This window comes from Toxoplasma gondii, chromosome VIII (genome assembly GCF_000006565.2).
Source record: "Toxoplasma gondii ME49 chromosome VIII, whole genome shotgun sequence".
In the NCBI taxonomy this organism is placed as follows: Eukaryota; Apicomplexa; class Conoidasida; order Eucoccidiorida; family Sarcocystidae; genus Toxoplasma; species Toxoplasma gondii.
Window position 1 is genome coordinate 4,851,974 of NC_031476.1, and position 23,487 is coordinate 4,875,460.

Here is a 23,487-nt window from a genome sequence, read left to right on the forward strand (position 1 = left end):
GTTGAACTGACAAAAGGTTAGGATCTTATCGGAAGAGATCTTGCTCGCCACATACGAGTCTTCATCTCCTGTAGGCGATACTGGAGATCCGTATTCTGCCCATTTCATTAGCATCTAATCTATCCATCGGTAAGTATATATATATATATATATATATATATATATACGTTTTTTCCAGGACTCCACGCCTCCAGGGTGAGAGTGTCTCTTGTGCGAGCAAAGAAGAACCATGAACTCGGTGCGCGTGTGAGCCGCAGTAGGAGGAAAAGGCAGATACCTACATCCGCCTTCCTCTGTATCGGCCTTTTGTGGACGCCCGTGTTGGCGAGTGGAGAAAAAGTGCTTAATCGTTCAAGGAACAAGAGTTGTGAAAGGAGAACTCGAGAGACAGAACAGTTGAGCGAGAGAAGAACATGCCGAGGTGGAGGATCGGGGTTCAGTCAGAAACACACTGTACATTTGCCTCTTATCACCTCTGACACCCTTTCACGAAAGACGTCGACAAACCTAAAACCAAATAGGCTGGAAAACCACGTGAGACTCGACAGACGCCGAGCCTTCTCTCTCTCCTATTCTCCCTGATGCCAGCCCCCTCCACGTGAACGCCAGCTGGTCATCACGGGCCAGAAGAGATGAATTGAGGTCCCCAGGCACGAGCTCGACAAGAAAAAACATTACCCAACACGCGGCAGCTTCAGACTCGCTTTTTCGTGCTCGCCCATGAGCGACAGACTCTTAGATCTCCGATGGCAAGAATGACTCTCCTCTTTCACCGCCACTCCGTCGCGTCAAGTCTACGCTCTCCAACAACGAGTGAGGAGACTGCCCTCCGCTGAGGCCACGCGGCATTCTCCTCTTCTCCCGTTGTACATGCCATCTTCTGCTTATTCTCCGTTTGTTCGTCTCTCCTTTTCTCTCCATCTTCTCTTTCGTGTGTCCACTTCGTACTTGACTTCCCGGCTGTCGTCCTTCGATTCGACTGTTCACCGTTGATGGTGACCAGACCTGTGGTGAGACTGGGACCCCCCGCCGGCCCTGTGGGAGTGTTGCCCCTTGGATGGCCCGAAGAGGGCGTTGCGGGCCTGAGGCCCGCTGGGGCCCCCCATGCCCATGGCCTGTCCCTGCATACCCCCTGAGCTTTGCGGGTTGTGGGGACCAAAGGCATGGGAACCTCCTGAGTACTGAGAGCCAGAGTACGCGTTCACGTTGCGCATAGCGCCCCCGTGCTGCGAATTGTGATTGTGTCCAGAGAACGAGGGAGGCGGCGGCATGGAGAAGGAAGACCCATGGTGGGAGTGACCCGAGCCCCCAGCTCCAGGGCCACCCGGCCCAGATGCTCCCCACTTGCTGGTGGGAGGCCCACCCGCGCCCACGGGGCCCTCTCCAGGGCCGCCGGGGCGCCCCCCTTGATTCGCGCCTGAGGCGGAAGAAGAACGACGGGGACCAGAGAACGACATGTTTCTCCCACTGGAGCCTCTGTCTCCTCCGATTCTGTCTCCGCTTCCGGGCAGAGGGTTTTGGGGACCGCCGCTGGACGAGGCGTGATGGCTTTGAGGCCCAGTTGACGGCGGCGGGGCGCTGGTCCCCGATTTAGGATGGGGCTTCGAAGCGGATAATCCGAAAGCGGCTGCGTCGCCTGCTCTGTCGCCTCGGCTACCGCCGGATCCCCCACGAGACGAGGCGGAAGACAGCGAAGGATGATTGCCGCCTAGTTTTCGCTGTGTCTCTTCTTTCTTTCCGGACTTCTGAGAGCCAGTGTCCCCTCGGTGGTCGACCCGCGACGCGCCCACACTGAGTCGAGGGGCGGGCTTCTTCTTCTCAGGGGCCTCGCCTGTCGGCTCGGTTGAGTCTCCCTTCGTGGCAGGTTTCTCGTCCGCCGCCTTTCCTCCCTCGCCTCCGGCGCCGTTCTTCCCTCGCGGTGGAGACCGCCAAGGCCCCAAACTGCCGTGGTCACGTCCCCCCGAAACACCGACTTTCTCGTGTTTACCCGCATTCTCACTTGCGGAAGTGCCAGAGGTCGATGTCGGCTCTTTGTCGTCCTGGGGTCTCCTCTTTCTTGCCGCAGAGCCTTTCTTCTCTCGCGCCTCGTCCTCCTTGTGCGTGGTCTCGCCGTCGTGTCGGGGCCCGAGCGGGAGACTTGCAGCGCCTTCCTTCTCTCTTTCTTCTCTTTTGCTTTTGTTTGATCTCTCCTCGCCCGCCTCAGACTTCTCCGTCACAGCCCCTCCCTTCGACGCCAGAGTCTGATCACTGGAGCTGGTGTCTTTTCCGCCGGCCTTCTTCGCAGAAGACGACTCAGCCGCAGAGGGAAGACCGGATCCTCTACTACACTTGGCACCCTCAGATCGCAGGGGCTCCTTGTTTTCTTCTCTCCGAGAGACAGACGCACTTCTCCCTCTGGTCCCCTTCGATTCGGACTGTGCCTTGTCACTCTCGTTCGCCTCTTCGCGTCTTTGCCGCTTGCTCTCGCGGTCGCCAGGACTGTTGGTACGGCTTCTCGACCTTCGACCCGGACAGTCCTTGCCTCTCGCCGTCGTCGCTTCCTCTCCCGTGGGCCTTGCCAACTTTGCTTCTTCGCGCCGCTCCCCATCGCCTTGGGGACCCTTCTCGCGCTTTGGCCCCGGCAAGCCCTTGTTGCCTGTCTCCCGTTTCCTCGTCTCCTCGCTCTGGTCGCGGCTGCGGCCCTCCGCCGGGCCCTTGCCTTCGGAGACGCTTCGGCCCGCCGAGGAGACACCTGTCTCCGTGTCGGGGGCCTTTCCCGCAGAGGCAGACGCGGCCTTCTTCAGCGGCTCGGGGACCCGCGGATTAGGCCTCGAAGCCCCGAGCGACGACGTCGCGGCAGGCGCCTTCGGCCTGGGGGTCGATGAGACAGAATTCGACGCAGCGGACGAAGACGAAGAGTTGGACTTTCCTCGTCCTGGTGGCGATGTCTTCGACACGGCTGCGTCTCGGGAAACCGAAGGCGACTTTGCGGGGCTCCGGGGGCTGGCAGTCCCTGAGGCGGAGCCGGTCTTACCGTCCCCAGAGCCTGCACCTCCAGTTCCAGAAGACCCACCGTCCTTGGTGGCAGCCAGAGGCGGAGAAGAAGCGTGGCGATGACTGTTGGCGCCCGCCATCGAAACAGACAGCGCATTCTTTGCACCGCCCTTGGCAGGCAGCGCAGACGAGGCTCCCGCTTTCGACGCGCTTGCCGCAGCAGTCGATGCCTTCTCGACTTCCGCTGGCGACTGATACCAAGTCCGCTCTCGGCGATACTTGTCCAGCGTCTTCAAAATGCTGCTCGCAGACAGACTCACGTCCTTCCAGCCCCAAGCCTGAAGGTAGAGAGGAAACGGACGTCAGAACCGCGTTGGCAGATGAAAGCGTTTGTCTGCCCACCACGAAAAAAACAAATACAAGTGACTCCGGGTCTTTCGGCTGACCCGGCGGGGGCTTTCAACCCTTTCCCGTTTCTCTTCTCTGTTTCGACGCTGACACTAATGAAGAACAGGCAGGTGAAAAGGCGAAAGGCAACACAGTCAATGTTCAGCCGAAGGGAGGGATCTGAACAACTACGCTTCCCTTCTCTCTCTCTTTCTCCTTTGCGTCAGTGTAAGCACATGGCCCTCGCAGCGAGAGAAACGGTTATTTCGACGCGGGTATAAACAGCATCACCACACACAATGCCTGAAGCTCCGGAAGGAGATGGAAGTGGGCATTCCTCAGGCACGACGAATCTGCTTTCTTCATCTCGGAGACGCAACTGTGCACAACCCTCCTCTGGCGAGCCTTGCCGCCCTCTTGCTTTACCGGCGGAGCCGCCAGGCGCGAAAGCACTTGCTCCCAAAATTCCAGCATTCACCATGGCGCTCTGGAGGCCCTTCTTCGCCCTCTGACTCTTCTCCTTTGGGTCATCTGTTTCTGCTTCTTCGTTTCCTTCTTTCGCTTTGCAAGTTACGGCCATGACGCGTGAGAAACCGGGACATGAACTCAGTTTCACAGCACACCGACGAAAGCAAGGTAGTTTACCTGAGCGAGCTCAACAAGGTGTTCGAGACGCGCCATCAGTTCGACGCCACGTTTGTACGAGAGAGGAAAGTTTGCATGGCACCGAGAGAGGAAGACCACCACGGCTTTTGCCGCCATCCACTGCGAAGGCGAGGCTGACGAAGCCGTCGTTGCGGACGGGTCTGGGAGACCTGCAACGAGAAAACGACACACGGAAACCGACAGGTTCCTAACTGCCTCCCGCGTGTATACGAACGCTCGAGCGCGACTCCTTGGTTATGCCTACATCTGAACGCATCAATGCACGTACACCTAGGTCGCGAGAGAGAGCGTGATAGAGAGACAGAGACGAAGTACCTCAACACCACTCCATATATATTTTAGAAAGAGAGTGTGAAAGAGAGATGAAGACTTAACGTCTCTACGAATAAATACATTTAGAAACATAAAGATGAATGTGTATGAGGACGCAAGAGGAACCGGCGGATGTATATACACGGATCTTAGTGGGAACCGGAAGACGCCGGCCGCCTCGGTCAGCGTGTTGGCACGCGCGTTTGGACTGGCGCCAATCATGTGGGTCCGCACCCTGGACGAGACTCTCGAAGATTCTAGACTCCCATTTCTTCGCGCCCTTCTCGAGTTGCGCCGCAGGGATACTCGCGCTTTCTCGGAATGTGCGGCCGAAGCAGCTGTTCCCGCCTGTCTCCTTTTCAAAGACCTTATCGTTCTTCAGCCATCTCGAGAGAGGCGCCAGCATTTCGTTCACAAAAAGCCCCAACAGCTGAGCTTCCCGAACTGTGCTGCACCTGCAGAGACCACGACATTCCCAAGCGCGAACGCCTAGAATACCGCCAATGTGGAGCAACGTTAATCTCGTTCTAGGATGGGGAACGCCAGCAGTTCAGCTGTCTTCAGCAGTCCAGTGGAGTGTGAATGCACATCAGAAAACAGGAACTTCGTTGTCTGTATCTTCTAGATGGAGAACGTCGAGCGACGCTACCGAAAACGACCAAAAAAGAGAAAAGAGCGCATGCGGGCGTCACACGTCGATCCCACAACGTTTGCAGAAGCGACGCCAGACAGGCACGGCCAAAACGCCCAGAGCGAGGACAGGAAGCGACGGCGTCGCAAGTGGTTCGAGTTCCCGCGTCCTTTGATACCTGGCGAGAGGAGTGAGCATCTTGGTCCACACGTTGGTGAAAGCCAGGTAGTTGAAGAGGGGCACCTTGAGCTCGAGAAGAAGCAAGACGAAATGGGAGCAGAAGAGCGCGTCGACTTCCGCGTTCAACAAACGCGGTGCCAAGAGGAATTTCACAAACGCCTGAACCGCCAAAGGTCCACCTTTTCGCGTGCATGGAGTTGCAGGCAAGGTCTCTGCCACTCTGGTTCCGTCCGCCACTCCTGACAGGCCAGAAGAAGAAGCTCGGAAAACGGCCTCCGGAGCCGCGTCAGGTTTCGACTCCACGAGGTCGTCGTCCATCTCCACGTCTTCCTCTAGCTCTCTGTCACTATCTCTTTCTTCAGGTGTCGCCTCGCCCTTGGCTTTCGCACTCCTTCCCGACCCGGCAGCCTCCGCCTCTGCCTTCGCAGCTTCGGCGACGCCTTTCCTCTCCTCGGACGCGTCCTTCGCATTCGCTGCCTCCTGATTCTCCTTCTCGTCCGAAGGCAGAAGAAACGCAGAGACACCATCTCCCGCCTCCGTCGTCTCCCCGGCGGCTGCTCCCCGCGCGTTTTTCTTGGACGACGGAGAAGCCGCAGAAGGCGAAGATGCAGGTGAAGAAGGGGCGAGACAGCCGAACCAATCGAGAGATTGGAGAGAACGGAGCGCGTTTCGAACAGCGTCGAAGCGACGTTTGTGTTCTTGCCATTCAGCCTGGGAAGTAACGGCAAAAGAAGAAGTTGAAAAGATCCATAGACGCGACAGAGAACACGAAGAACCCCCCGTGTGGCGCCTGAAGTTCCAGCTAACGTCTCTCTTACACACATTGTCTTTTTTCCTCTTCCTCCCTGTGTTCGATTTACTCTCGTCCATCACTTCGTCATTTCCCCTCTCCTCCCAGTCTGCTCGGACTCGAGCTGGCCTTTGCTCGTCTCTTCTGCTGGGCCATCGCGGTCTTGAAGAGCGTCACAGAAATCCATCTCCCCATTTCCCTGTACGTCCACGTGATATAGACTCTACTTCTCGACTGGCCTATGGCCTGATGAAGACCGACATTTTTGCTTTCTCCAGAAGCGCGACACAGGCTCTCCTTCCACAGGTCCTTCTCCATCAGAAGGAACTCGCCTTCTAATTCTATTCCAAAGGAAACGAACTGACTCTGTCTCCCAAGTCTCCCTCAGCTTACATGGAGGGCCTCGTGTCTTCGCTGCAGGCGACTTAGGCGAGCCTTGAGAGGCTCCTCGGCGCGCTTCTGCTGCTCGGTGGCTCGCGCCGTCGACCGTCGCTGCTTGTCGAGGTCTTCAAGGGCCTTTGAACTCTGAGGCGCAAGGAAAAAAGGAACACCTTCCTTGAAAATGAGCATCATCACGACTCGCCACAGGTGAACACAAGAAGGCAAACAAACCTGAGATTGTGCACGGGCACATTGAACCGAAACCACGCAGCGCCTCGCGTCTGAAGTGTACGTCCACCCCGGAGAAGCCCATCACAAAAAAGAAGAGGCCGCGTTGCACAGTCTCCAGATGCATGTGGAAACGAGCTAGGATAGACAGAGGGAAGTGAGGGAGTAAACAGGAGATGAAGAGACCATAAGACGAACAAGCCGCCACTTTCGTCCTCACCCAGGCATATAGGGTCACGGCTTCTCAGCAGAAGAGCAGAGGTGAAAGTATATTCCGATGTACACGCAACGGAAACAACACGATCTGCTCCACTGTGTAGTCACATGCGGCCCTTCTCGGCTGTGTCGTTTCTCGCCTCGCCTGTTCCTCCCGCATCTTTCTTCTCTTCTTCGTCGTTCGCTTCCATTGCGCTTGACGTTTTCGTGTCTGGCCTCGCACGCGCATGCGAGGACTGCGACTCTCCTCCCCTTGCCTCTTTTTTCCCTCTCTTGTGGGGCCTCCTGCGTCCCGAGTGTCCGCCTGCTTGCCCCTCGATCCCTCGAATCTTCTCTTGTCCTGGGTTCGTTCCCTCTCTCCTTTGTCCCGCGCTTTCATTCTCGTTCGCTGCTTCTCCGTTCGCCTGAAACTCCTCTTCGCGCCTCCTCCGTATCTGCTGCTGCCCTCCTCTGGTCGCTCTCTTTCTCTACTCACCTGCTTCACCCCCGCATCGAGACGCGCCAGGCAAGCCTCATACTGTCGATCGGGAACGAAGATGTCGCCCAGAGACAACCTCCAAAAGAGAAGGAAGAAGTCCATCGACAAGCCGTTCAGCTGCTTCTCCGCCAAATACTCCTCCACCGTCGGGCGCACGCTCGCCTGCCAAGCGTCTGTCAAAAGACCCAAGTCACAGGAACGCAAAACGGAAGAGAACAGCCATTCACACTCGAGCCAAGTCTCGTGGCCAAACATCGCAGATCACCAAAAAGACACTCAACCAGATACAAATGCTAAAAAGATATCCCCACACACGTGCACACATGGATACAAATACATTTATATATATATATATATATATTGTCTGTGGATCGTTCTCTCTCTCCCTATATATATATATATATATATTTGTATATATGCCTATGTATGTATGTGTATGGGTGACTGTCTCCCGTTGAAAACATCTGTATGTCCATTTGACCGTAGGATATGTTCTGGGAGTGTACATGCATTTGCTTACGTGTGAGTTGAACTTCATTGTTCTTTGTCGCGTCTCGCGAAGATTTCGTCTTGCCTTCTTTGTCTCCTGTGTCCACAGCCGCCTCGGTCGGCGGCCTGTCTCGGGCTGTCCCCTTTGTCTCCTCGCGAGCCTTGCTCGTGGGTGCATCTCGCGGCAGGCCCTCGAGAAAATCGGGGAGCCCTGGGCGCAGAATGGTCCACGCCATCGCGGGCTCGAAGCGCCCAAAGATTTCTCGAACAGACGGAAGCAGCGAGGCATAGGTTTCCTTCGAAGGCGACACGAACCGCGAGAGGAAGTCCACAAGTTGCAGGTGGTAGGTCTGAAGGTCGTCGAACGTCGAACCGAAACTACGCAGAGACCGCGCGTAATCGCCGTCGTAAAAAACCTCCACGCGCTGCACAGACGAAGAGAGAACCGGAAAAAGCGAAGAGTCTAGCCGCGACAAACAGACAAGACGAAATGAGTGGAAAGGAGAAGAAAAGGTTTCAACACAGACGAACAGGAGAATCAGGTGTGGCAAGCACAGCCAGAGATACGAGCACCAGGTGGGGGGGTGGGGTCAGGCGCAGGGGCCCTCAGGACAGAACTTCTGGTCGGGAGATCGAACGTGGACGCGACAACGAAAATCCGGGCATGACATAAGATAAGGAAACAAGGATAAATTGAGCTCGAGAACGACGAAAGGAGTGAGGCAAACCGGCGCGCGGAAATGACACAGAAACGAAACACGAGAGAAAAAACGGAGGCAGCACGTGAGTGGCGTGCGCCTGGAAGTAGATGCCCATAACGACATCTCCATCCAAAGATATCTACATATATATATATACACATATATATATACCTATGTAGATGTTTGTGGTTGTATGTTTGGGTTGAGATTTTGCATCAAGCCCCGTCTAGCGACTTGGAGTGTTTCTTTGACTTTTCGCCCATTTGTTCCTCACCTGTTTCGCCAGAATGAAAAGGAGAGGCGTGAAGATGTCTCTCTTGCTTAGCGCCGCGCGCAAAGCCAGAGCAGCCGGGCACGCACCTCGCCGGTCAGTTGACAGTGAAGAGTCTTCGTCTTCTCCATTTCGAGGTAACGCAGAGGGATCATCTTCCGCCGCTAGCATCACCTCCGCCTTCAGCAACGGGCCCCCTCCCTGGAGAGAAGTCCACAGAGAAACAACACGAAAGGTGAGACGTGCACAGTCGAACGCACCACCACATTCCCAAAAACACCGGGGATGTCTACAGAGCCTCTCGACGGCGATTCAGGCTAAGAACAAACACAACAGCAGATCTCGACGCTTCTAACGCTTCTACATGTACAAATATGGACAAATATATATATATATATATATGTATATATTTAGAGAGATAAACATCTCTGTCCGTGTGTAAATTTAATGAAGAGACATCTGTATCGTTAGTAGTTCGATGTCTGCGACCCAACGCACAGGTTCAGCTTCGGAGAGAGCTCGCAAGGAACGAAGACGAGGACTCCCCACCACCCGTCTACGGAAGGGTCCCCTGACAGAAACTCGCGAGTATACATGCGTCTCGCGTCTTCAGCCGGTGTCGACAGCCCACAGGACACCACAGGACCAGGCCAAACCTGTGCATCATCCGCCCAGAGAGAGGCCTGTCAGTGCCAGACTGCTGTGTTGAACAGAGAGACCCTGGGAGAGATGCTCTGTCTGCACTCTCAAACTTCAGAAGCGGACCTGAGCGTAGATTTGGTCGGCAGTCAAGGCGCCGGCTTCGGGCAACTTGGGGCAATCTCCCATGAGTTCCACGAGTTTTTCGATGTACTCCTTGTCGCGCCAGAAGCCAAGGAGATCTCCAGGGTAGTTCCTGTTCTCGCCTACAAGTCGAGGAACGCCTCCAGATCTTCTCGTTCCCTCTCTTTGGTCGTCCTTCGCCTCCAGAGGAGACAGCACCTGCGAGTTGTCGAAGTCTCGCCATAGCCGGAGAATCGTCGACACGAGAAGCGGCTGAAGATCGGTCGTGTGGTGACTGAGAGAACAAACGAAAAACGCGATTCGAATGTGTGGGACGCATGCCTCAGGGAAGAGGCGTATGTATTCGAGAATACAACAGGCGGCGCGAAGTCGAAACAGTGGATGGATGGCGGACCACAGGCGGGTGAAGCCTCTCAGTGGGTTCTCCCGAGTGGAGTCACGGTAGACTCCAGTTCTGCTTGAACACGGGAGAAAAGCGGCGACCTTTAAAAGGCAACAAGACCAGAGCGAAAGACGGACGCGGGACTTGGGCGACGGACGGGGCGGACACGGACCAAAGAGAAAGATCAGGGCAACCCCGAAAAGAAGAACGAACCTAAAACGCGACGGAAATGGAAAGGCACACGAGGAGGCACACGACGGGTGCTGCGGAGACCGACAAGGCGGTCTGCTCTGTGGAAATTCACAGACATGCAAAACGATGTCTTGGACCATGCGTCCTCCTTTTGCTAGCCTCTCTTGGTTCTTGTGGACACGATGTTGTAGGAGAAAGATGGAGCAATTAGATCCGCCGTCCACCACACACCGCCTATCTCGTGTCTTGTCAAACACACAAGCGACTGTCTTCCCGCTTGCGAACAGAGGGAAGGCGTCAAAAGGAGGAAGTCAAGCTGGCGCCTGTTGAGCGCGCTGCATCTCAAAATGTCTCTCCTTTTAGTCCTTTGAAACCGGACTTTTTGTCATTTTCTCCCCAGTCTCGGCTTCGTTCAAACTGCCGCAACGGCGCTACGCGACCTCTCCGACTCCAAGGCTTCTCTTCTTTCCTCTACCCTGCACCTCTTTTCGTCCCCGAAGACAACCTAGAACCATGTATACATATATATATATATATATGTATTATTTAGCAGGCTTATAATGTGACCCATACTGCGACTAAAACACCTTGGAGTGATACTCTTGGATGTAGCGATTCCCTGTATCGAGATACCAGCTCTTCACATGAGAGAAGATTGACTGCCACTCCACAGATTCCGTCTTTTCTCTTCCCTGCACTCCCTGTCTCTTCAGCCGCAGCGTCTGTCCCCTCCTTCAGAAAGGCGCACAGATATCTACACTCATCGCGGCATTTTCGGTGTCAGAGTCTCTCTCTAGAGTTTTAGGGGCAGTTTGTCGTGAATATTTAATACGACTCTGACTGTCTCGATCAGAAGCCTGCTGCGACAGAAGAACTTGGTCAGTGTGTTCGAAATGAGAACTCGCACTGCTACCACGTTCTTTCCGCGGCTGTACCCTGCTCCCTCGCACTTTCAAGTTTGAATCCAGAACCGCGGAAGAAGAGACATACATTTTCAGGAAGCGTCCCGTGAGAGCCGCGCGGTTGACAAGTTGCTTTGGCGGGCCGCAGACGTCCCCGGCCAGGCCGCCTTTACCCTTGGCTGCTGCCGAGCTGCTGTCGCCGGCCTCGCGACTCAGCTGTCGGTGGATGAACCGCGAAAGAAAAATGTCGGCTGCGAGGGGTGCGAGAGAGCGAGCCGCCTCCGCGAGCGTCTTGACCATGTTGTCGTCAAACAAATCCGTCTGGTGGAGAAAAAGGTCAGCGACGGGACCCGGTGCGATCCGAGACAGCGCGCTGATCTCGGACAGTAGAGTTCGTTCCTTCGCCTTGAGTCGGTCCTCGAAGATCGTCGACGTCAGACGCTTCAACAACTTGCGCAGGCGAACGCGGACGACTTCGTAGTTCAGGGTCTGACAGCCCACCAAAGAACAAGACAAATCAGCGACAAGGAGCATGACAGTCACGCGGAAATCGGGGACAGGAGGAGAAGGCGAGCAGGCAGCAGCGGCAGAGGGCGAAGACGAAGCAGGCAGGTGAAGAGGGCGGAGTAAGGCGAACGAGGAAAAAGAAGGGAACGAGGAGATAGACGAGAGACAGATGCCCGCCCGACACGCAAATCAAGTTACCAGCAAGGTGTCCAGGCACCAATGTATCTGCCCAGGCAGAAATGGACATATCGATAACGATACAACAGCAAGCGTATCGACAGACATGAAGATACACGTCAAAAGAGACTGACGCGTATGTTGTCGTAGAGATGTGCGTCGACGCCTAAACAGCAATGCAACTCGACACAGGTTTCTTCATGGCCAAGTGCATGGACGAATAGGTAGAAAGAGAGCGACAGAGACGCTCTTACATAGCCGCATGCATAGGTGCATCCGCACGGATATAGATCGACACCTATTTGTCTCATCTACGCGTTCATGAAGGGATGATAGAGATCCATCGACGCACTTGCTTCTTCTTCATGAACAGGTTCGCTCATGTACAGACCAGGCTGTTGAAACTTCATGTCTCTGGATGGAGAACTGGGACACGGGCTGACAGCGATAGCTCGCTTGGGGCATGTCTCTCTTTTGCAACGTCAAACCGCACACAGGTAAAACAGACGCGGAGCACCGTGTCTCGTCCTTGGGAGCGCACTAACGGCGAGAAGGGAAGCTTCAAGGAAATAAAACGTTTAGCCGGATGTTAGCACCTGCTAAAGGCGCCTTTTTACGGTATCTGGGGAGCCTGTCGAGTTGCTCAAGGAAGACTGAATCATCTGTTTTTCTCCCTTCGACAGGGAAGGCGACTGACCATGGGGTGAGACTCTTCTGAGAGCCAGGCATCCATGACACGGGTGTAGATCGCGTAGCGGCGCGAGGCTGGGAGACGCTCCAGAATGCCCCAAACCTTTGCGCTCAAGACGCTCGCTCCGCATGGCACTTGCGAAAGAGCAGGGAAAACCAACTCGACCAGAACGTCGTCCTGAGAGGCGGCAGAAAGGGCGGAACCGAGAAAATGCAATTCAAGTGCAGGCTTGCTACTTCGGCTCGGAGACGAAGAGTGAACCTCGTCATGCCACACATCGAGGCAACTCCTCTAAGGCTTGTGAAATCCTATATTTGACAAGAGAAGCCTTCTGCAGCTCACGCATGGAGCACACCAGAGCACGGGCCTGTCCGGAAAACTGGAAATGGCCAAGGATAGTGCTGCATCACGTCACTCTAGACTTCCTTTGCTACCCTGTGAAGGGACATTGCATCCCGCGTCTCTTCGTTTCGGCAATTCAAAGCCGCGGCAGGCTTCTGAAAGGCTTCCTGCTTTGTGAAAACTGTTCGATCGGAAACCAGAGAGGGCGTCGGCCCGCGTCGAGGGCGACGCCCGTGAAACGCCAAAACTACGGAAAGAACCCAACAAAAAAACCCGCTCGAGCAGAGCGCTCGTGTGTGACGCGTAGCGAGACACGGCGAACTTGCGGGATATCTCCCGCGCGCATTTCTGAAACTGCCGAGTGTCGCAGTCGAAAGAATACAGATAAACGCACATTCCACTCTTTGTTCCTTCTTTCTTCGTTCGCTTCTCCCATCGTGCTTCTTGTGTCGACTTGGGGCTCACCAGCTGCGTTCTTCGCGGCTGTTCGGACCCCGCATGTCTTCGCTTTCTGTTCTCTTGTTCCTCTTCAGCGACGCCTGCTAACACCGATAAGACGCTAGAGAAGAGATGGGTGTCGAACGCGAGCGACGCGCCCAAGTAGCTTAAGAGAGGCAGAACATGAAGGAAGAACTCGTCGTAGGTTTCCGCAGGAGCGAGGCCGACGAATCCATGCTCTTCTTTTCGTCTCGCTTCGTCTCTCTCTCCTCGCTTTCCAGTCTCTCTGCCTAGACCTGTCCCCGTCGTCGCGTCAACGGTTCCCGGTCGCATGCGCCCCGCATCCGCCCCTGCGTCAGCTTCCTCGGGCACAACACCCCCGTTCTCTTCTCTCTCCCTCTTCACGCGCTTCATCGGCTTCGCTTCTCCTCGGTTCTCTCCGGCAGTCGCCGACTCGCTCTCTTCCCGCTCGTGCTTCACTCTGTCTCCTCCGGCAGTCTCTCGCCCTGGGCTGGCCTCTCGGAAGGGACATTCCTTCTCGCCTTCGCCGGCTTCCGCCTTCTCGCCCTCTCGCCTCAAGACCGCCCCTAGCCAGTAAGGCTCCGGCGCACACAGAGAGGGACTGCACCTTTGAGCGTCTCTGCAGAGAGGCCTCAGCGCGCGGAGCGTGTCTCCTTCAGACTGAAGAGGCACCGCGCCGGAGTTCGACCGCGCCTTCGCCAGGTAGAGCCCCAAAAAGTCTTGAGGTCGCCGAGCGCAAAGCGGCCCGAGGAGCCAGCTGCACGGATGCACCACGGGGAGAAGATCCGGTGACGCGATGAGAGACGAAGGCGAGCGCGAGGCAAAGCCATGCAGCAGATGGCAAGGGGGATGCAGAAACGACACAAGGCGGAAACGAGAACGCAGACGGCGACTAAACGCGAGTGAGAAAAGGATGTGGATACACAGACGCACCAGGGAAAGAGAGAAAGAGAGAAACAGGGAGCGGAAAATGAGCCGCGTCAACAGAGGGAAGACGCAGAAGCCTTGGTGGTAGCATGCGAACGACTGGCACAAGTCGAGGGACTTTACGCGAAGGGAAGACGTGAAAAACAACTGAAAAGGAAAAACAAAAAAACAAGTCCGAGAGTCGACAGACAACCCGAGCGCGGGGTGAAGAACGTACTTGATGTATCTTGCAAGGCTCTTCTGCACCGCCCCATTGAGGCAGGGATTCACATGCAGTTTCGCCGTAAAGTGAAGAAGAAGCTGGTGAGCAAAGACTGTGCCGTTGAAGTCGAAGAACGCTGCAAGGAGTTGGAACTTCCCGATCTCCATGCCGTAGATCTTTTCGAGAGCAAATCTGGAGAACCACAAGACACAGACAGTCGACTTTGGCGTCCTCACTCCACATGCCATCGACTCGAACTCCCGAAGAAAGGGCGACCCACGAGCCAAGTGTGCCACCGCAATCAAAAAGCAAAACAGAAAGACTTGACAGTCTTCTCGGAAACGAGACTCGCTTTCACCTCGCGCCTGCTGGCCAATGATCCAGGACTCTTCCGAACTCCAAAAACGTGCACTTAAAATACATATGTATGAAGGCATACACATACATTTATATATTTATATATAGATAGATATACAGATATATATATATATACATATATTGATATACAGATGTACACACTGTTAGATCGACAGAGAGATCGTTCAACGGAGAGACAGTTGGCCACATTGACAGAAGAACGGTGTCACGTATATACGTGCATGCACGCCTGCGTCTGTAGCATCGATCGTGCGCCGATCTCCAGTTGGTTGACTGTGCTTCTTCCCTGAAGCGAAATCTCTTCTCGTCGCTCCCTTCTCTCGTTACCTACCTGACGCCTTGTTCGTCATAGAGGAGGAACTGTCTTGCACCAGGGAGAGCGAGGAGCGGATTTCCAGCGTCTTTGTTTCGCAGTGCCTTTTCTTTCTCGACTAGCTTCTTCTCCAGTGACTTCTTCTCCTTGTCGATCTTCTCTCTCGCCTCGCGGTCGCGCTCAGCGTTCGCCCGGCCACCTGGAGCCCCAGCCCCGCCGGAGTGCGGGCCCTGGCCCGCCGGCGCGCCGCTCGCCCCGAAGTTGGCGCCCGAAGCGAGGAATCCGTTCGGCCCTGGCGGGAAGTGTGGAGAGTTCGAACTCATAGGGTTCCGGGAAGAGAGGGAATTCGCCGATCCTTGGTGCAAAGGAGGAGGGTATCCGTACATGGAGGAGAAAGGCGCACCGCCAAAAGAAGGCCCTCCCATCACCCCGCTGGGGCTCCCCACCCAGCCAGGAGGGCCCCCCTGATTCACCGCAGAAGGCGAGTGCATGGGGAGGCGCCCATAGTAGCCGAAGGGCGCAGACGACGGCGGGTGCGGCATGTTCGGTCCTGCGAAAAGGGGACGCGCGAAAGTCGGGAGGAGAAGAAACGTTGCATGCAGCGAGGATCTGAACATGTGCACCCTGCATGCGACGCCAAAGGGCGAGGACGTCCAGAAAATGCGGACCACGAGCAGGTCAAGGAAGACGAAGAAAACGCGATAGGTCTCTGCACCCGACACAGCGAAGACTCGCTGAGGCTTCCGCACACGGGGGGGGGAGGCGTGGAGAAAGGAAGAAAAGGGAGGAAGATAGTACGGTAAACGAAACACAGTGAGAAGGCTTGCCTCAAGCGAAAAGGAAGAAGAGTAAAGACACCTTGCAGCCACACGATCGGACTGTGCCATTTTCACCCAACGTCAGTCCGACGAAGCGGCTTACCTCCGGCGCTTCCAGGCCCAGCTCCAGGATTGGCGCCTGCAGGCCCGTTGGGCCCCGGGCCTGAGTTTGTCGGTGTGCCGTCGCGCCTGGTGTCTCCAGAGTCCCCGCCGACCCCACAAGCAGCCAGGACGCCCGGGAGAGCTTGTTCGAATTGCGCTTGAACGGAGAGTTGCGGCTTCGGAGGCGCGGGCAAGACGCCGGCCTTCGCATCCTGCAAAGCCGTTTGGTAGCGCGATGCTGTTCTTTCGAAAAGTGCAGAAAGCAGCGCGTCTGCCGGCAGGAGGTGGGGGTAGAGCGCCTCCAGCGAGATGATTCTGATACCCCACACAAGCCACAGAAGACGAACAAAGAAAGGCCTGAGCGCAACCGTGCGACCAACGCGCCAAGCGTGGAAGGCGTTTCTTGCCGGAGACCGCAAGACCGGCACAGATACATTTGGGGATCAGAGAAGGACAACCCATCTGCCCGTCTTCACCGTGTTCTCCGATCGTTGTCACATTTCGTATCACTTCCAAATGCTTGATTTCCTCCTGTTTTTTACCTGTCTCAGTTATGTCACAGATCCTCTCTTTTGCGCGGCTCCGCTTCATTCACCCTCTTATACGGTCACGCTTCTCGCACTGGCAGCAGCCGCATATTTGCCCCCTACAGCGAGCCCCCGTTCTAGTGACGCCAAGTGCCTTCCGCACCCTCTGCGATCATATTTGCTTCGGTCTCATTGACAGTGCTAGTGACACCGAAAAGCGCCTCTTACCGTTTCATCACAAAGAGGGCAAGCATCCGGTAAAAGTTTGGCGAAGGGCCCTCCGCTGCTCTGTTCTGAACACGACGAGCGACAGCCCCCATCTCCACAGGCGACGCAGACGCCTGCTGAGAAGAGCCCGACGCGCTTGCCGAGCTGGATGATGTTCCCGAAAGATTCTGGGAAAAGGCCGCCAAACACCAAAGACCCCAGAAAAAAAAAGACATCAGAAAAAGGCGTGAGCAGACAACAAGAATTGAAGCAAACTCAGATGCCTTTTCCGTACCAATCTCCACAGCTGTATGGGTGCAGTACGTGCCACCTTCACGTATGACCAGAAAAATGCGCATGACACACAGACATGCATGCATACACGCAAAATGCGAGACGATCTATCTGTCTAACGGCATGAGCAGGTATATATCAATATATATATATATATATATATAAACGTATAAATGCATGTATGAGCTGGCATCCGTAGCTGCACATGCATATGTGTGTGTGATTCCTTAGTGGAGAAGAGGACAGATCGAGATCTCGGGGTCAAAGGCACAGCTCTCTTGCAGAGAGGTCCAGACTCCTCCCACTGCTGCAACTTGCTGAACAAGCAACGGGATACCGAACCGTTCTCTGAAACACGCTCCTCGTCCGCTTCCTCCCAAATTTCCTGTTAGTTCAAGAGTTTCTTTTTTCTTTAGAAGAAACGCAATCTGCCCCGTCGCCCGCTCCCTCAGTCCCCTCACCGCATGCGAAACGGTTAGTGCAGCGTCTTCGTCCAGGAAGTCTCTCTGTCGTCGCAACTCCGTGTACAGATGCAGCTGGAAGACAAGGACTTCGAGGAGTTTTTCCGGCGAGAAGAGAGAAACGAGAGGCAGCAGTTGATTGTGACTGAACAGATGGTCTTCGTAGACAGACAAGATCGTCGCCAACGTTCGACTCGGGCACAGACTGCCTTCGCCGACAATTCCAGCCACAGCCTTCAAGCAGATTCGCGCAGGAATCCGAGTCTGCAAATGAGAGACTCCACCACAAGAAACGACAGTTCAAGACCACAAACTCTGCCTGTCTCTAGCCGTTCACGGCCCTGCCGCGACAACATGCGTCAACTCCACACCGACCCAGATTTCGGCGGAAAGTAGACAAGCAGCCGTAAACAAAGAATTGAAAATAGAAAATGAGATAGAAACGCGCATGTCCTTGCAGGGTTATGTGTTCACAGCGAGGGCAGACGCGTTCTGGATTCATGTCATCCGAACAACCAACGCGGTTTTTATCTGCATATGTTGACGACCGGTGCAAATGTCAATCATGGTTGACTGAACGGATCTTCTTGCTCTTTGCTTTTGCTTCAGCTCTACAAGGTTGTTAAAAAAACCTCGCATCAGGTGTGAACTCAAAATCCGCCGCTGCCACACACTCAGGCGGGAATGCATCTTGCTGTTTCCTTATATCCGTAACGCCTAGACACATTTCCTGGCCCCTATGAAGCGACAGCCGGCGAATGTACAGCGTAGTCCGAAACAGCCTGAGTTTGCAGTCCCAGCACGATGTCGTCGGCGGGTCCGCAGATTGTTGAACGTTTTGCAGATCAGCGGTGCTCCCCGCACTGTTTCGCTATTTACAGACAACGCGGCATTCACGTAGGTGGCTCCACCTACCGGGCTTTCGACGTAGGCGAGGAGAGTAGCGTGGAGTCTGGCGTAGAAGCTAATGTTCTCCCTGCACAAGTTATAGACGGTGAGAGTGAATTTCCGCTTTGTTCGTTCCTTGATGAGGAGCTCATGAACGCGCTTGCGGCCTCCGCCCACCGAAGGCGCCAAGCGAGGCCATGCTAGATCGTCCAGTCGAATGCTGCTGCCAAAGGCGCAGATGTCCACGGGGGTCACCAAGTGCCCCGTTTCGAGGAGCCGGAGAAAGGCTGAGAAAAGGAAACGAAGCGAACGAAACAGGCTGCACTCCTAGCTATGCGGGCCAGCCGAAGGCGGAGAAGGAAGAGAACTACGAACGGGAAAAGCCTTTTCAGCAAGCTTCTCCCGTGAATAATAAGCACAGGTGACACGACAGTTCGTGTAGAACGAGAGCAAATCAAAGACCCGATATTGATGTAGCAACAATAAGCAGAGTCCTCGGGAATCCTTCTTCGCATGACGGTGTGTTGTTAGATGCTGCGTTCATGCTTCATACCTGGAACAGTCGTTTACGACTACGCAGTGAAGAAGCAGAGGAGGCAGAGACAAGCAACCGGAATACAAAAACCCTCCCAGTCTCAAGGAAGAGCCAAAAACGAAAATGACGGAGCGATCAGCAGCCTCCAGCAAAGAGTTCGCCTTTCTCTCTTCACAGGACACTAACCTCCGAGATTGCTCTGTGCGCGACGGAACTCCACTCTGGCCGGGTCTGCGTGTACACACATTTCCGTGGTGACAGTGACGGCGTCGAGGAGCAAGGCGCGAAATGGGAGAGGCAGAAGCGACTGAAGCGAGCAGGCTGGAAGGTAGACACTGGAGGCTTGGCACGACAGCACCCCAGAGACGGAAATCGTCTTTTGACTCTTTTCTCTCGCGTCCGGGCTCGCGGTGTTGCCGCCCTTGGCGACTTCTGTCTCCATCCTTGCCGCGGCTGCCTGCGGGAAGAACGTTGAGGCGATGAACTCCAGCGAGGCTGGAATGTCCACGGCTTCCGGTGAGCAAGGGGCCTTCGAGAAACACCTGCGAAGAGCCGCTTCCAGCGCGACAACTTCTGGCGCGAGAGCATCTCCCTCCTCACCGTCTTTCGCCGCTATCCCTGAACTGTTGTGCTGTCCGTCGCTCGCGACAGACGACGCAGAGGCGTCTCCCAACCCAGTCGCTGTGTCCCCTTCACAGGAGCTGTCCTCCTTCCCTCTGGGCGTCGCATCTGTGTCTTCTTTCGGGGAGCTCCTCTGTCCTAAACCAGGTGCCGGCCCTGCCTCCAGAGTCGCAGGGGACAGAGGTTTCGCGGGTACGCTCCCCGTCGGGCCGAGAGGCGCGGTGGTCCCCGAGCTGGTCGTGGCTGCATGCGTCAGGGCGGCAGCTCTCCGGAGATCGGCGGCGATGAGAACGAAGTGGAAAAGCGCATGCGGGAGCACTTTCTTGACAAGGAAGTCCGTCGCCTTCGAGTAGGAGAAGCCGCCGCTCGCCACGGCGACGCACAACTCGAAAAACAGCGCCGATATCTTCTCGTCGGACTGTCGTAAGAAAGCAGCACTCAGCACGGAAAACGTTGACAAAGAGGGGACGAGATACGGCGCGAGCAAAGACTCTGGAAGGACAGTTGCCTCCGAATCAGACGAGGAAGAAGAACCTCCATCCTTCGAGTCCGGTGCAAGGCTCGAGGAGGAGCCCGACGGTGCTGGCTTCTCAGTCTGAGTCATCAGCAAGCCGATGAACGGGAGACATCTTTCGCGCCAAAGCTGCATGCAGAGAAAGGACAAAGGAGACAGCGAAGCTGGAGTGCCGTTTCTTAGTTGCAAGGACCTTCGCATTCCAAAGAGTTCTGCACGAATCCACTCCCGCGTTCAAATGAACCTTGAAATACCTTGCGCACTTGCTACCGTTCGACATGTATGGTTACAGACTTGTTTCCAAGGAATCTGTGAGGTAAAAACAAGAAACTATGTGGGCACTGAAAGCCTGCTGAGAGTGCCTCCTGAAGTAGAACAGGAGGGAGAGGGCCAGCAAGCGAATAGAGACGACAGAGACAGGGCCTCGTAGAGTGCGAGTCAAAGAAGAACATTCGCAACCGCACAAGCTGCATGTTCGTCCATGAAAAAATAAAGGGATCAGGGAAACAGAATGTGGACAACGCAGTGAAAATGGAGGAACCGCAGGGCAAGCGGCGAGAAAACCACACACATGACCCCACCAAGGAATGCAAAGAGACACAGCTCTCAATCGACAGCCTCATACGCTCTGCGCACCCCAGACGTCAACGAACCCATCACCCAAGAAATTCAGGAAGTCGAAGGGGACGCAGGGAAAACGGTAACCGCTTCTCCAGACAGCAACTCCGAGGTACCACACCTCTCCCCATGCTCCCTATGGACGCACGTACACAATTCTTTCAGGTAGACACATAGATAGCTGTAGAGAAACAGACATTTAGGTCCATATGAGTAGACTGGTGGATCGAAAAACGCATGTATTCGGGTGACGTCTTCTTTCTTAACAACGCACGGTCAGTCGCTCGTCCAGGGCCTGTCGAAATGCCTCCTCTGCGCGGGCGATGTCTCGTGCCTCTGCCTGGGCGAGAGAAGCGGCGCCCACGGCGGGGGAGAGACCCGAGGCAGTGGAGGCGCTTCTCGCGCCATCTGTGGGGGGGGCGGCCAAGATCGCAGGGGCAGTGAAGACGCGATTCAACTTTGAGAACGTAGGAGGAGAAAGAAAGGCCGGCGAAAGAGCGTCCGGCGGCAGCGCCGGAGCAGATGCTGCAGGACGCATGCTGATAGACAGGGTGTTTTCGAGTCCGAAAAGGAGGCAGAGGCGAAGGAGAGAAGGCGAGAGGCAGGGACGATCGGCAACGGCAGGGAAGGAGCGAGACGACAAGGGAGAAGTGATTCTTTATTCGTTTGATGAATCTGGAACTTTGGTATAATGTCCAGAAACCTGGTGCCTGGAGGTAGTCCTTGACTCATGGGGCGGCCTCCCCACAGTTCCTTCCTGTTCTAAAGTGAAGACACAAACAGTTCCTCTCAACTGCCTGTCGGTGCTCCTCTGTCGCCACAAGGTCTTCTCTCTTTCCTTGGGCGTTCGAAATCTCCACGTCGAAACGGGAAGGCGGGGACAGAGGAAGAAAACAGGCAGAGGAAAAAGGAGTTGTGGACTGAAACGGGAAACGAGACGAAGAAACAAAATGAGACAGAAAGACTCTGTTTTCCGATGGTACCGAGATGGTTCGGAAAAAACCTCCAGCCCACCATGGCTTCTGTCCAGCAGCCGGTCGGGGCCGTAGTGTTGAGAACTCCGACTGTCAAATGTGCTGAAAGCTAAAGCCGATACGAACTTTGCCTTTTGACTGCTTCCCCCTGCACTCCCCCTCAGAAAACCCAGAGAGTTGTGCTGCCTCAATTCAAATGTTTGATAAGAAATTAGCGAGGAAAGCCCAGCCTACGTGACCGGCCGTCAAGATGACGCGAGGCTGAGAGGAGACATCCATTTCTCCTCACGAAGAAATGCACCTGTACGCGACGAAGGGTTGACCAAGGCGAGACTTGCACGGGAAAGACCTGAGAAGAAACATGACGCGGGGGAAAAATCACTTTGACTCGGCGGGATGCCACCCCCCCCAAGTTTCTGCTGTGTCCTGCACAGAATAGAGACGAGAGAGTTGCAGATAAAGGGAAACGAGACAACTTGATCGACAGAGAGAAAAAAAGACGGAGAAAAAAAGACGGAGAGAACGGCGAAAGAGTGTGAAGTTCCCCTTCGGGAGCCCGGGGTCCAGGACGCAGAGGCAAGCGGGAGAGGAGCGACAGTCCCGAACCATGTGCCGGAGTAAGAAGCAGAAGCAGCGTTTCTGAAGAGGCGCAAAAATTCCGAAGCAAGGCATTTCACTTCTTCTGTGGAACAGCAACACAATAAAGGGAACCCCCTTTCGCGAATCAGCAACGCATGCACTGCGCCAGGCACAGCAACAGCGTCTGGGAAGGGTTGCCAGAGAAGAGACAAGAAAAGAAGGGAAGAGCGCACGGGTGAACGCTGACTAGACGCGTACGAAGAGGGCGCGAAACACAAGGATGACGTTGTCTATCTCCGGAAAAGAAACAGGGAAAGCCGCACCTTAATCTAAATCCCGGCTTCTTCCATTTTCTCGCCCCAAGCATCTCGAGGCCAGCACACCCTCTCGGTGCCCTGCGAGCTGCTGAGTGAGTCAACTCTGAGGATGCTCGCATGCTGTTTTGCACAGAAAACAGACAGAAGCCCCACCACAGCTTGTTAGCGAAACTTACTGAAGGATGCCTCGTTGCACAATTGACTCGAATAAGAAAATTCACTGTAAAGGAAGACTCGGCTGTCTGCACGTCAAAAAGACTGGAATCACACATTCCGTAGATATATAAGCGGATAGCTGTTATGTTGAGGACATATCTAAACCGAGTTGGACTACCGGTTAGAGCTGAAAGGTCTTTTTTACCCGGTCCAAGTACGATCGGGGCTCTGTGGAAGTCTTTCAGGGGCAAAATGTGCAACCGCGTGTGTGGTCGACGGTGAGACTTGATACAGCCGCTGGTTGCAAGACGCCGCTTATTACGCTGGATTGCCTCTCTTCAGCAAGGAAGAGGATTCCAGTCTGACTTCTTCCCTTGCGACTCCATACCCAACGGAGGAATGTATAGAGGAATCGGTGTTCGGGACTGTGGCGCCATTCTCAGTCAGAAACTACACATAGTCCTGTCTGAATCTTCTGTTGAGGAACAGAACTTATAACCCGACATACTGAGAGGTGTGAGAACTTCCTTTCGTCGGTGGAAGTGTACAGATTTCTCACCGTATCAAGCTCATCGCGGGGGGGGAGAGGACAGAACTCGAGAAACAAGACTAATGGAGCAAGACCTGCCACTGAGAATGATGTGCCACGATTATCATGTTTGCTAGGAAGTATCGTGTGATGCGGTGGTCTGCAGGTACAAGAATGGAAAATGACCGATCCATACCTGATCTTGTGGGGGATTGTTTGAGTGGACAGGCAGAACACTTTATCCTCTTCCCTCTAATGTAGTCTGCAGCACCTCAGTGCATAAAAGAATACTACGTGGGGAGAAAACATCGATCTGATCCCGTGCGAAAGCTACCCCTCTCTGCTTTTTCAGTTGACAAGCAACGGTGCCAGTGGCAAAAACCGCGTTT

At 54.9% G+C, this 23,487-nt stretch overlaps 2 protein-coding genes across 2 annotated transcripts; both read right to left on the bottom strand.

Moving 5' to 3' along the window:
- Positions 1 to 565: 565 nt before the first annotated feature.
- Positions 566 to 21,081, bottom strand: TGME49_270930 (hypothetical protein; the record flags this gene model as incomplete). Its single annotated transcript, XM_002365718.1, has 20 exons — positions 566 to 3,311; positions 4,006 to 4,175; positions 4,573 to 4,793; positions 5,148 to 5,860; positions 6,333 to 6,464; positions 7,240 to 7,415; positions 7,763 to 8,156; positions 8,707 to 8,904; positions 9,469 to 9,760; positions 11,051 to 11,451; positions 12,344 to 12,514; positions 13,145 to 13,895; positions 14,283 to 14,459; positions 14,977 to 15,508; positions 15,880 to 16,193; positions 16,634 to 16,800; positions 17,368 to 17,631; positions 18,283 to 18,542; positions 18,977 to 20,054; positions 20,818 to 21,081. 20 exons carry the CDS (start codon positions 21,079 to 21,081, stop codon positions 984 to 986), a joined length of 9,003 nt encoding a protein of 3,000 aa, XP_002365759.1. The 3' UTR covers positions 566 to 983.
- A 721-nt stretch (positions 21,082 to 21,802) lies between these two features.
- On the bottom strand, positions 21,803 to 22,685 carry TGME49_270925 (hypothetical protein; the record flags this gene model as incomplete). The annotated part of the gene is made up of 2 exons (XM_018781592.1): positions 21,803 to 21,866; positions 22,420 to 22,685. 2 exons carry the CDS (start codon positions 22,683 to 22,685, stop codon positions 21,803 to 21,805), a joined length of 330 nt encoding a protein of 109 aa, XP_018636628.1.
- Between the last annotated feature and the right edge of the window lie 802 nt (positions 22,686 to 23,487).